This window comes from Salmo salar, chromosome 27 (assembly GCF_965601325.2).
Source record: "Salmo salar chromosome 27, fSalSal1, whole genome shotgun sequence".
Taxonomy (NCBI): domain Eukaryota; kingdom Metazoa; phylum Chordata; class Actinopteri; order Salmoniformes; family Salmonidae; genus Salmo; species Salmo salar.
The window spans coordinates 47,650,001-47,662,372 of NC_138317.1; the positions used below are offsets into that span (position 1 = coordinate 47,650,001).

Here is a 12,372-nt window from a genome sequence, read left to right on the forward strand (position 1 = left end):
CCTCATGAGGTTGAAGAGGCGCTGTTGTGCCTTCTTCACAACACTGTCTGTGTGGGTGGACCGTTTCCGTTTGTCTGTGATGTGTATGCCGAGGAACGTAAAACTTTCCATCTTCTCCACTGCTGTCCCTTCGGTACTCTCTCTGGTGTTTCCTGAAGTCCACGATCATCTCCTTAGTTTTTTTCGATATTGAGTGAAAGGTTGTTTTCCTGACACCACACTCCGATGGCCCTCACCTCCTCCCTGTGGGCCGTCTCGTCGTTGTTGGTATAATACTGTTGTTTCGTCTGCAAACTTGATGATTGAGTTGGAGGCGTGCATGGCCACGCAGTAATGGGTGAACAGGGAGTACAGGAGGGGGCTGAGCACACACCCTTGTGGGGCCCCAGTGTTGAGGGTCAGCGAAGTAGAGATGTTATTTCCTACCTTCACCACCTGGGGGCAGCCCGTCAGGAAGTCCAGGACCCAATTTCACAGGGTGGGGTTGAGACCCAGGGCCTGCAGCTTGATGATGAGCTTGGAGGGTACTATGGTGTTGAATGCTGAGCTGTAGTCAATGAACATCATTCTTACATAGGTATTATTTTTGTCCAGATGGGATAGGGCAGTGTGCTGTGTGATGGTGATTGGGTAATCTGTGGACCTGTTGGGGCGGTATGCAAACTGAAGTGGGTCTAGGGTGGCCAGTAAGGTGGACGTGATATGATCCTTGACTAGTCTCTAACATATACACGATCGCAAATACCACTCAAATGGACGGCAATTCATTCAAAGCTTATGGCAACTGGCATATGGCAAATGCCAAGTGTCATACTGCAAAAATCCCAAAGTGTGCGTGCGCTCCGCTGTAGATTTTCATATTGCTAATGGACATAAAGTCAAGACCCAAAGGTCAAATTTAGAAAATTTGAAAAAGAAATTCTAAAATGTATCACCCTCTATAAAAGTGTTTTCTGGACTGTTTTTGACATTTTACATTTTTTGTTGTCATTTATGCATATATAACAACTGTATGAACATACCTTTGTCTTATTTTATTGAGATGTCCATGAGGCCTATGTTTTGTCCATTTGCAATATATGACCGTAGAAAGTCAAAAGTCAGTGAACCATGGCCAAATGGCATAAGAAATGCCCAAATGCCATATATAAGTATTGAAAGTGCCAAACCAGGATATTATGTCCATTTGCCATATATGAACATAGGAAGTCAGTTTCCGAACCCAGAAGTCAGTGAACCATGTCCATATGGCATTTATACTGACCAAATGATATATATCACTATGTTAAGCCCTGAATCAACCTAGAAGGTCTATTTGTCATGTATGATGAGGGAGAAGTGGGACTCTGTTTTTTTTTTAAGACTTTTTGAAAAACGTCCAAAATGACCAGGTGCACCCTCTATTGGTTGGCCACGGGTGGGATCTTATTCTACACTCTCTCATTCTGCACTCTTATCTCATTATGCACTATTATCATAATATAGACTTATCTTATTATATACTTGATCTTATTCTAGACTCTTATCTAATTCTAGACTATTATCTATAAACCCTTATTTTATTTTAGACTATCTAAAAACCCTTACCTTATTCTAGACTATTATCTTATTCTAGACTATTATCTATAAACCCTTATCTTATTCTAGACTGTTATCTTATTCTAGACTTATCTTATTCTAGACTATTATCTATAAACCCTTATCTTATTCTAGACCCTTATCTTATTCTAGACTATTATCTATAAACCCTTATCTTATTCTAAACTATAATCTATAAACCCTTATCTTATTCTAGACTATTATCTATAAACCCTTATCTTATTCTAGACCCTTATCTTATTCTAGACTATTATCTATAAACCTTTGTCTTATTCTAGACACTTATTGTCATGTCCTGACCAGTAAAAGGGGTTGTTTGTTATTGTAGTTTGGTCAGGGCGTGGCAGGGGGTGTTTGTTTTATGTGTTTCGTTTTTTTTTGGTTAATGTTCTATGTTAGTATGTTTCTATGTTCGTTCTAGTTTTTCTATTTCTATGTTTAGTTTAGTGGGTTGACCTTCAATTGGAGGCAGCTGTTCCTCGTTGCCTCTAATTGAAGGTCCTATTTAGTAGGGGTGTTTTTCTATGGGTTGTTGTGGGTAGTTGTTCCGTGTTGTGTAGCTGTGTGCCTCACAGGACTGTTTCTCGTCGTTGTTTTGTTTAAGTGTTTGTTTTGGTTTTCTTCACATTAAAGAAGATGAGCATACACATTCCCGCTGCGCCTTGGTCACATCTTTACGACAAACTTGACACTTATCTTATTCTAGACTATTATCTATAAACCCTTATCTTATTCTAGACTATTATCTATAAACCCTTATCTTATTCTAGACTATTATCTATAAACCCTTATCTTATTCTAGACTATTATGTATAAACCCTTATCTTATTCTAGACTATTATCTATAAACCCTTATCTTATTCTAGACTCTTATCTTATTCTAGACTATTATCTATAAACCCTTATCTTATTCTAGACTCTTATCTATAAACCCTTATCTTATTCTAGACTATTATCTATAAACCCTTATCTTATTCTAGACTATTATCTATAAACCCTTATCTTATTCTAGACACTTATATATAAACCGTTATCTTATTCTAGACTATTATCTTATTCTAGACTTATCTTATTCTAGACTATTATCTATAAACCCTTATCTTATTCTAGACTCTTAACTTGTTCTAGACTATTATCTTATTCTAGACTTATCTTATTCTAGACTATTATCTATAAACCCTTATCTTGTTCTAGACTCATCTTATTACTGACTATTATCTTATTCTAGACTATTATCTTATTCTAGACTATTTTATTCTAGACTTATCTTATGAAACTGTATACGTCTGTGTGTGTTTCTGTGTCTGCGTGTGCATGTGTGTGTGTGTGTGTACCACTGTGTGTAATTGAATATGGGAAAGGGGGTTTATTTCTACGGGTGTCACCTCCTGATGGATGCTCCTCATAAGAGAGCTGCACTCAGAGATCATCCTTCACCCTCCCTCCCTCCCTCCCTCCCTCCCTCCCTCCCTCCCTCCCTCCCTCCCTCCCTCCCTCCCTCCCTCCCTCCCTGATCCTCCATCTCTCCTTCCCTCCCTCCATCCCTCCTTACTTCCCTCCTTCCCCTTTCTCTCCTCTCCTTTATTCTCTTATTCTCTCTTCTCTCTGCGGTGGTCGTGACGGGGGCATGGGTGTCACAGTGAATTTCATGCTGGCGTGTGTGTGTGTGTGTGTGTGTGCCGTGTCTTCTGTGCCCTAATTACTGGGTAGGCAGGCCATCTTCAAAGATGTGGCGTGTGACAATCTCTCTCTCCCGCTGCGCTCCCTCCCTCCCTTCCTACCTCCCTCCCTCCTTCCTTCCCCAGTGCAGCCAGCCCCTCTCCACTGCTCATGAATTCCCACCTACACAGTATGGACACTACATATACTTCCTTGGGCCATTCAGTGTACTTGTACTTCCTCCTAGCCTATATCCTTTAGCCTACTTCCTGTAGCCTACATCCTGTAGCCTAGAGCAGGGGAGAGAAGGTGAATATATTTATTCTGGCCTTTGAAATAACATTGGGGCCTATAGGAAGGCAGAGAAGGTGTATTTACAGGTGAAGTCAGAAGTTTACATACACTTAGGTTGGAGTCATTAAAACTCGTTTTTCAACCACTCCACAAATTTCTTGTTAACAAACTATAGTTTTGGCAAGTCGGTTAGAACATCTACTTTGTGCATGACACAAGTAATTTTGCCAACAATTGATTACAGACAGATTATTTCGCTTATAATTCACTGTATCACAATTCCAGTGGGTCAGAAGTTAACATACACTAAGTTGACTGTGCCTTTAAACAGCTTGGAAAATTCCAGAAAATGATGTCATGGCTTTAGAAGCTTCTGATGGGCTAATTTACATAATTTGAGTCAATTGGAGGTGAACCTGTGGATGTTTTTCAAGGCCTACCTTCAAACTCAGTGCCTCTTTGCTTGACATCATGGGAAAATGAAAAGAAATCAGCCAAGACCTCAGAAAACTAATTCTAGACCTCCACAAGTCTGGTTCATCCTTGGGAGCAATTTCAAAATGCCTGAAGGAACCACATTCATCTGTACAAACAATAGTATGCAAGTATAAACACCATGCGACCATGAAGCCATCATACCGCTCAGGAAGGAGATGCATTCTGTCCCCTAGAGATGAACGTACTTTGGTGCGAAAATTGCAAATCAATCCCAGAACCACAGCAAAGGACCTTGTGAAGATGCTGGAGGAAACAGGTACAAAATTATCTATATCCACAGTAAAACGAGTCCTATATTGACATAGCCTGAAAGGCCACTCAGCAAGAAAGAAGCCACTGCTCCAAAACCGCCATAAAAAAGCCAGACTACGGTTTGCAACTGCACATGGGGACAAAGATCGTACTTTCTGGATAAATGTCCTCTGGTCTGATGAAACAAAAATAGAACTGTTTGGCCATAATGACCATCGTTATGTTTGGAGGAAAAAGGGGGAGGCTTGCAAGCCAAAGAACACCATTCCAACCGTGAAGCACGGGGGTGGCAGCATCATGTTGTTGGGGTGCTTTGCTGCAGGAGGGACTGGTGCACTTCACAAAATAGATGGCATCATGAGGAGGGAAAATTATGTGGGTATATTGAAGCAACATCTCAAGACATCAGTCAGGAAGTTAAAGCTTGGTCGCAAATGAGTCTTCCAAATGGACAATGACCCCAAGCATACTTCCAAAGTTGTGGCAAAATGGCTTAAGGACAACAAAGGTATTGGAGTGGCCATCACAAAGCCCTGACCTCAATCCCATAGAAAATGTGTGGGCAGAACTGAAAAGTGTGTGTGAGCAAGGATGCCTACAAACTTGACTCAGTTACACCAGCTCTGTCAGGAGGAATGGGTCAAAATTCATCCAACTTATTGTGGGATGCATGTGGAAGGTTACACGAAAAGCTTGATCCAAGTTAAACAATTTAAAGGCAATGCTACCAAATACTAATTGAGTGTATGTAAACTTCTGACCCACTGGGAATGTGATGAAAGAAATAAAAGCTCAAATAAATAACTCTCAACTATTATTCTGACATTTCACATTCTTTAAATAAAGTGGTGATCCTAACTGATCTAAGTCACAGAATATTTTACCAAGATTAAATGTCTTGAATTGTGAAAAACTGAGTTTTAAATGTATTTGGCTAAGGTGTATGTAAACTTTCGACTTCTACTGTAACTCATCTGGTGCTTTAGAAGGACTTTGTTGTTGTTGTCGATGCTTGTTTATGTAAACAAACAGTTAGAATGTCATACAATACCTGAACAGTTTTTCCTCACACTTTCTATGTTGTTTTACTGCCGCTGTGTTTTCTCTGCATCAACTAACTATTCTTAACATTCTGTAGCAGTTTTATAGTCATTGTGATTCTGGCCCATTTTCTATAAAGGACTGTGTAATTATATAAACATTGTGATTCTGGCCCATTTTCTACGAAGGACTGCGTAACTATCTTTGGAATCAGCGGTTTGCATCTTGTTTCCCACAGTGCCAGCGCATTGGGTCGGAGAGCTTTCTTCTGTGTGTGTGTATAGCCTGCGGCAGCAATGCATGCTGGTTGCACTGTGAATTATGTCTCTCTGTCTCTTCATCTGTTATATATATATATATATATATATATATATATATATATATATATATATATGCTTCTTGGTCATTGGTATTCATCATTAGTATTCATAATGTACTAAAAGGTTTGATTAGCCTGAGCTAGTATCTAGTGTGTGTGCTGGAGTTGATGTGTGTGTGTGTGTGTGTGTGTGTGTGTGTTGCATGATAAAGTGTACTGTAGTGTTTGCTGCAGGTGTATTAGGCTATAGCCCACTGATTAAAACTAACTCTTACCCCGTCCTATCCCTCTGATTAAAACTAACTCTTACCCCGTCCAGTCCCTCTGATTAAAACTAACTCTTACCCCGTCCAGTCCCTCTGATTAAAACTAACTCTTACCTCGTCCTGTCCCTCTGATTAAAACTAACTCTTACCCCGTCCTATCCTTCTGATTAAAACTAACTCTTACCCCGTCCAGTCCCTCTGATTAAAACTAACTCTTACCTCGTCCTGTCCCTCTGATTAAAACTAACTCTTACCTCGTCCTATCTCACTGATAGTTGCATAACGGGCCTCTTTTTTTCCCAGTTTGACTGAAACCAAAGGCCTGATAGCCAATCAGAAGGATAGACAGACAGACAGAGATCAACACCTTCCTCTTTCTAGTGAGGGACATTCTCTTGTTGTGGAGGGACATGACAGACAGACAGACAGACAGACAGACAGACAGACAGACAGACAGACAGACAGACAGACAGACAGACAGACAGACAGACAGACAGACAGACAGACAGACAGACAGACAGACAGACAGAGATTGAGAGAGAGAGCAAGACAGACAGACAGAGATTGAGAGAGAGAGCAAGACAGACAGACAGACAGACAGACAGACAGACAGACAGACAGAGATTGAGAGAGAGAGCAAGACAGACAGACAGACAGACAGACAGACAGACAGACAGACAGACAGACAGACAGACAGACAGACAGACAGACAGACAGACAGACAGACAGACAGAGATTGAGAGAGAGAGAGAGCAAGACAGACAGACAGAGATTGAGAGAGAGAGAGAGCAAGACAGACAGACAGAGATTGAGAGAGAGAGAGAGCAAGACAGACAGACAGAGATTGAGAGAGAGAGAGAGCAAGACAGACAGACAGACAGACAGACAGACAGACAGAGAGAGCAAGACAGACAGACAGACAGACAGACAGACAGACAGACAGACAGACAGACAGACAGACAGACAGACAGACAGACAGACAGACAGACAGACAGACAGACAGACAGAGATTGAGAGAGAGAGCAAGACAGACAGACAGACAGACAGACAGACAGACAGACAGACAGACAGACAGACAGACAGACAGACAGACAGACAGAGATTGAGAGAGAGAGCAAGACAGACAGACAGACAGAGATTGAGAGAGAGAGCAAGACAGACAGACAGACAGACAGACAGACAGACAGACAGACAGACAGACAGACAGACAGACAGACAGACAGACAGACAGACAGACAGACGCGTTCCCCTCCCAAACTGGTAGCCATAAACTACTCTGCCTGGTGTTGGCGAGGTGAGAAACGGTGGGAATTCAAACCTGCCGACAGAAACAGAAATCAGTGAAACGTCTAGCTTTGATTTACATTTGATAAAGTCTTCAACTAACGTGAATTCAACATGAAATCAACCAAAACCATTCACCATGTCATTGGATTTAGGTTAAAAGTTGGATGGGGAAAAAAAAGACGAAATGCCCTTTTATGTTGATGACTAATTGTAAATCCAATCAGTTTTCCGCATTGATTCACCGTCATCGTGGGGTTTGAAATGACGAGGAAGTGAGGTGACCAACGGTTGGAATTGAAACTGGTAGACGGAAACTATTTCTCTGGGAATTCCACCGCTAATGTTTTTAGAGACGTGGCATCTCTTTGGATGAAGTGACCCGATGAAGGTTGGGATTAATTAAAAGCCATTCGGATAAATGATATTACTTTGGACTGACGGTCACGAAATGTGGAGCTATTAACACTGATGTATTTGAATAGGGCTTTGATTAAAATAACCCCTATACATTATATGTTAATGTGATGCAAATGTAAAGCGTTTGCACTTTGCATATATGCACTTATTAAAACGTTGGCAGTGGTAGTATTTTGTTAATCAACTCCCATAAATAGATGTCCTATAGTGACTGATTGTCACAGTGGCATCACGGGGTCTCTATGACTAATGCAACAGGCTGGGGGAAGATATTAAATGTGACACGCGGGTAAATGGCCTCCAACACTCTACTCAACAAATTGGATGCAGTCTGTCACATTGCCATCTGTTTTGTCACCAAAGCCCCATATACTACCCACCACTACGACATGTACGCTCTCGTTGGCTGGCCCTCGCTTCATACCCGTCGCCAAACCCACTGGCTCCAGGTCATCTACAAGACCCTGCTAGGTAAAGCCCCGCCTCAGCTCACTGGTCACCATAGCAACACCCACCTGTAGCACGTGCTCCAGCAGGTATATCTCTCTGATCATCCCCAAAGCCAATTCCTCCTTTGGCCGCCTTTCCTTCCAGTTCTCTGCTGCCAATGACTGGAACGAACTGCAAAAATCTCTGAAGCTGGAGACTCATATCTCCCTCACTAACTTTAAGCATCAGCTGTCAGAGCAGCTCACAGATCACTGCACCTGTACATAGCCCATCTGTAATTAGCCCATCCAACTACCTCATCCCCATACTGTATTTATTTATTTATCTTGCTCCTTTGCACCCCAGTATCTCTACTTGCACATTCATCTTCTGCACATCTACCATTCCAGTGTTTAATTGCTATATTGTAATTACTTCGCCACCATGGCCTATTTATTGCCTTAACTTACCTCATTTCCACTCACTGTATATAGACTTTTTGTTTTCTTTTGTTCTACTGTATCATTGACTGTATGTTTGTTTATGTGTAACTCTGTGTTGTTGTATGTGTCAAATTGCTATGCTTTATCTTGGCCAGGTCGCAGTTGTAAATGAGAACTTGTTCTCAACTGGCCTACCTGGTTAAATAAAGGTGAAATAATTATTATTTTTTTAATCCTCAGATCATAGTTGCCTATGGATGTCACGATACAAACAAGTGTGTGTGAGTGTGTCAGAGAGAGAGATAGAAATAAAGAGAGAGAAAGATAGAAAGATAGAAATAAAGAGAGAGAAAGATAGAAATAAAGAGAGAGACTGTAGAACTCTGTAGAACACAGCGGAACAGGAAGCGACCGTGCAGAAAGAGGAGCACAGTATCTCTCCGTCTGGGTGTCTTCTTAACCTCCTGTCTCCTCCTGTCTTTACCCTCACCAGCTGTTGAACAGAGGGATAGAGTAGGGAACGAGGGACAGAGAGAGTGATTTGATGAAGAGGGGGATGAGGGATGAAGGATGAGGCTAGTGTGTAGCTAAGCAACACCACCATAGAGGCAGAAGAGAAAACATCACCAGCCTAGTTGCTCTACAGTGATTTTCACACTAGTGATGTGACGATCTGAGAGTGGCCTGTTTATCCCTGGTGAACACTGTCATGACATGTTGACTTCCTTTAAAAATGGCTGCTAACTAACTAAAACCAGAAAGTGGAGCGGGTCGAGAGTTTCAACTTCCCTGGTGTCCACGTTACCAACGAACTATCATGGTCCAAACACACCAAGACAGTCGTGAAGAAGGCACAACAAAAACCCTTTCCCCTGTACCGGTACCCCCTGTATATAATCTCCACACTGACTCGGGACCGGTACCCCCTGTATATAATCTCCACACTGACTCGGGACCGGTACCCCCTGTATATAATCTCCACACTGACTCGGGACCGGTACCCCCTGTATATAATCTCCACACTGACTCGGGACCGGTACACCCTGTATATAGTCTCGTTATTGTTATTTTTATTGTGTTACTTTTTATTTTAGTCTACTTGGTAAATATTTTCTTAACTCTTCTTGAACTGCGCTGTTGGCTTGTCAGTAAGCGTTTCACTGTGAGGTCTGCTACACCTGTTGTATTCAGCATTTCACTGTGAGGTCTACTACACCTGTTGTATTCAGCATTTCACTGTGAGGTCTACTACACCTGTTGTATTCAGCATTTCACTGTGAGGTCTACTACACCTGTTGTATTCAGCATTTCACTGTGAGGTCTACTACACCTGTTGTATTCAGCATTTCACTGTGAGGTCTACTACACCTGTTGTATTCAGCGTTTCACTGTGAGGTCTGCTACACCTGTTGTATTCAGCATTTCACTGTGAGGTCTACTACACCTGTTGTATTCAGCATTTCACTGTGAGGTCTACTACACCTGTTGTATTCAGCATTTCACTGTGAGGTCTACTACACCTGTTGTATTCAGCATTTCACTGTGAGGTCTCCACCTGTTGTATTCAGCATTTCACTGTGAGGTCTACTACACCTGTTGTATTCAGCATTTCACTGTGAGGTCTACTACACCTGTTGTATTCAGCATTTCACTGTGAGGTCTACTACACCTGTTGTATTCAGCATTTCACTGTGAGGTCTACTACACCTGTTGTATTCAGCATTTCACTGTGAGGTCTACTACACCTGTTGTATTCAGCATTTCACTGTGAGGTCTACTACACCTGTTGTATTCAGCATTTCACTGTGAGGTCTACTACACCTGTTGTATTCAGCGTTTCACTGTGAGGTCTGCTACACCTGTTGTATTCAGCATTTCACTGTGAGGTCTACTACACCTGTTGTATTCAGCATTTCACTGTGAGGTCTCCACCTGTTGTATTCAGCATTTCACTGTGAGGTCTACTACACCTGTTGTATTCAGCATTTCACTGTGAGGTCTACTACACCTGTTGTATTCAGCATTTCACTGTGAGGTCTACTACACCTGTTGTATTCAGCATTTCACTGTGAGGTCTACTACACCTGTTGTATTCAGCATTTCACTGTGAGGTCTACTACACCTGTTGTATTCAGCATTTCACTGTGAGGTCTACTACACCTGTTGTATTCAGCATTTCACTGTGAGGTCTACTACACCTGTTGTATTCAGCATTTCACTGTGAGGTCTACTACACCTGTTGTATTCAGCATTTCACTGTGAGGTCTCCACCTGTTGTATTCAGCGCATGTGACAAATAATGTTTGATTTGATCTACTAACCAGTAGTGTGGTTTGTTCTTCCAGGGCTGTGATGTCAGGACATCCGGGATGACAACTAGAATGTCCCTTGACCCTGGCTGCATGTCTGGGGACGGACACTCCCAGAAGCCCATGCCTCACCTGTACAGGTACAGAGAGACCACACAAACACACTCACTCACTCACTGCACACTTTCTCCACCACCCACCCCATCTCTCTCTTTATCCACCACCCTCCCTCTCTCTCTCCACCCCTCTCTCTCTCCACCCCTCTCTCTCTCTCCACCCCTCTCTCTCTCTCTACCCCTCTCTCTCTCTCTCTCTCCATCCCCTCTCTCTCTCTCTCTCTCTCTACCACCCCTCTCTCTCCACCCCCTCTCTCTATATCTGTTTCTCCACCACCCCACCCCCCCTCTCTTTATCCACCACCCTCCCTCTCTCTCTCCACCCCCTTCTCTCTCTCCCCACCCCCTCCTCTCTCTCTCTCTCTCTCTCTCTCTCTGTCCACCTACCCCCCTCTCTCTCTGTCCACCTACCCCCCTCTCTCTCCAACCCCCCTCTCTCTCCACCCCCCCTCTCTCTCCACCCCCCTCTCTCTCTCTCTCTCTCTCTCTCTCTCCACCCCCCCTCTCTCTCTCCACCCCGCCTCTCTCTCTCTCTAACTCCACCCCTCATTTCTCCACCCCCTCCTCTAGCTCTTTCTCCACCTTCCCAATTTATCTCTCCCTCTATTTCTCCACCACCCCCTCTCTCTCTCTCTCTCTCTCTCTCTCTCTATTTCTCCACCACCCCCTCTTTCTCTCTCTATTTTTCCACCACCCCCCTCTCACTCCCCCTTTTTTCACCACCACCCCCCTCTCTCGCTCTCTCTCTCTCTATTTCTCCACCACCCCCTCTCTCTCTCTCTACCCCTCTCTCTCTCCCTCCCTCTCTCTCCACCTATCCCCCACTCTCTCCTTTTCTCCACCCTCTCCTCTCTCTCTCTCTATTTCTCCACCACCCCCCCTCTCTCTCTCTCTCTCTCTCTCTACCCCTCTCTCTCTCCCTCCCTCTCTCTCCACCTATCCCCCTCTCTCTCCTTTTCTCCACCCTCTCCTCTCTCTCTCTCTATTTCTCCACCACCCCCCCTCTCTCTCTCTCTACCCCTCTCTCTCTCCCTCCCTCTCTCTCCACCTATCCCCCTCTCTCTCCTTTTCTCCACCCTCTCTCTCTCTCTCTCTCTCTCTCAATTCAATTCAAGGGGCTTTATTGTCATGGGAAACATATGTTAACATTGCCAAAGCAAGTGAAATGGATAATAAACAAAAATGAAATAAACAATAAAATGAACTGTTAACATTACACTCACAAGTTTCAAAATAATAGACATTTCAAATACTGTCTATATATACAGTGTTGTAACGATGTGCAAATGGTTAAAGTACAAAAGGGAAAATAAATAAACATAAATATTGTTTGTATTTAAAATGGTGTTTGTTCTTCACTGGTTGCCCTTTTCTTGTGGTAACAGGTCACACATCTTGCTGCTGTGATGTCACACTGTGGTATTTCACCCAGTAGATATGGGA

General features: G+C 43.0%; 1 protein-coding gene across 1 annotated transcript in view; it reads left to right on the forward strand.

The window, feature by feature from the left end:
- Nucleotides 1-12,372, forward strand: part of LOC106589161 (uncharacterized) — a 36,472-nt gene that overhangs the window by 22,597 nt on the left and 1,503 nt on the right. Inside the window, exon 7 of the mRNA XM_082970284.1 lies at nt 10,850-10,953. Within this exon, the coding sequence (XP_082826410.1) occupies nt 10,850-10,953 (104 nt within the window). The remainder of the gene's footprint in view (nt 1-10,849; nt 10,954-12,372) is intronic.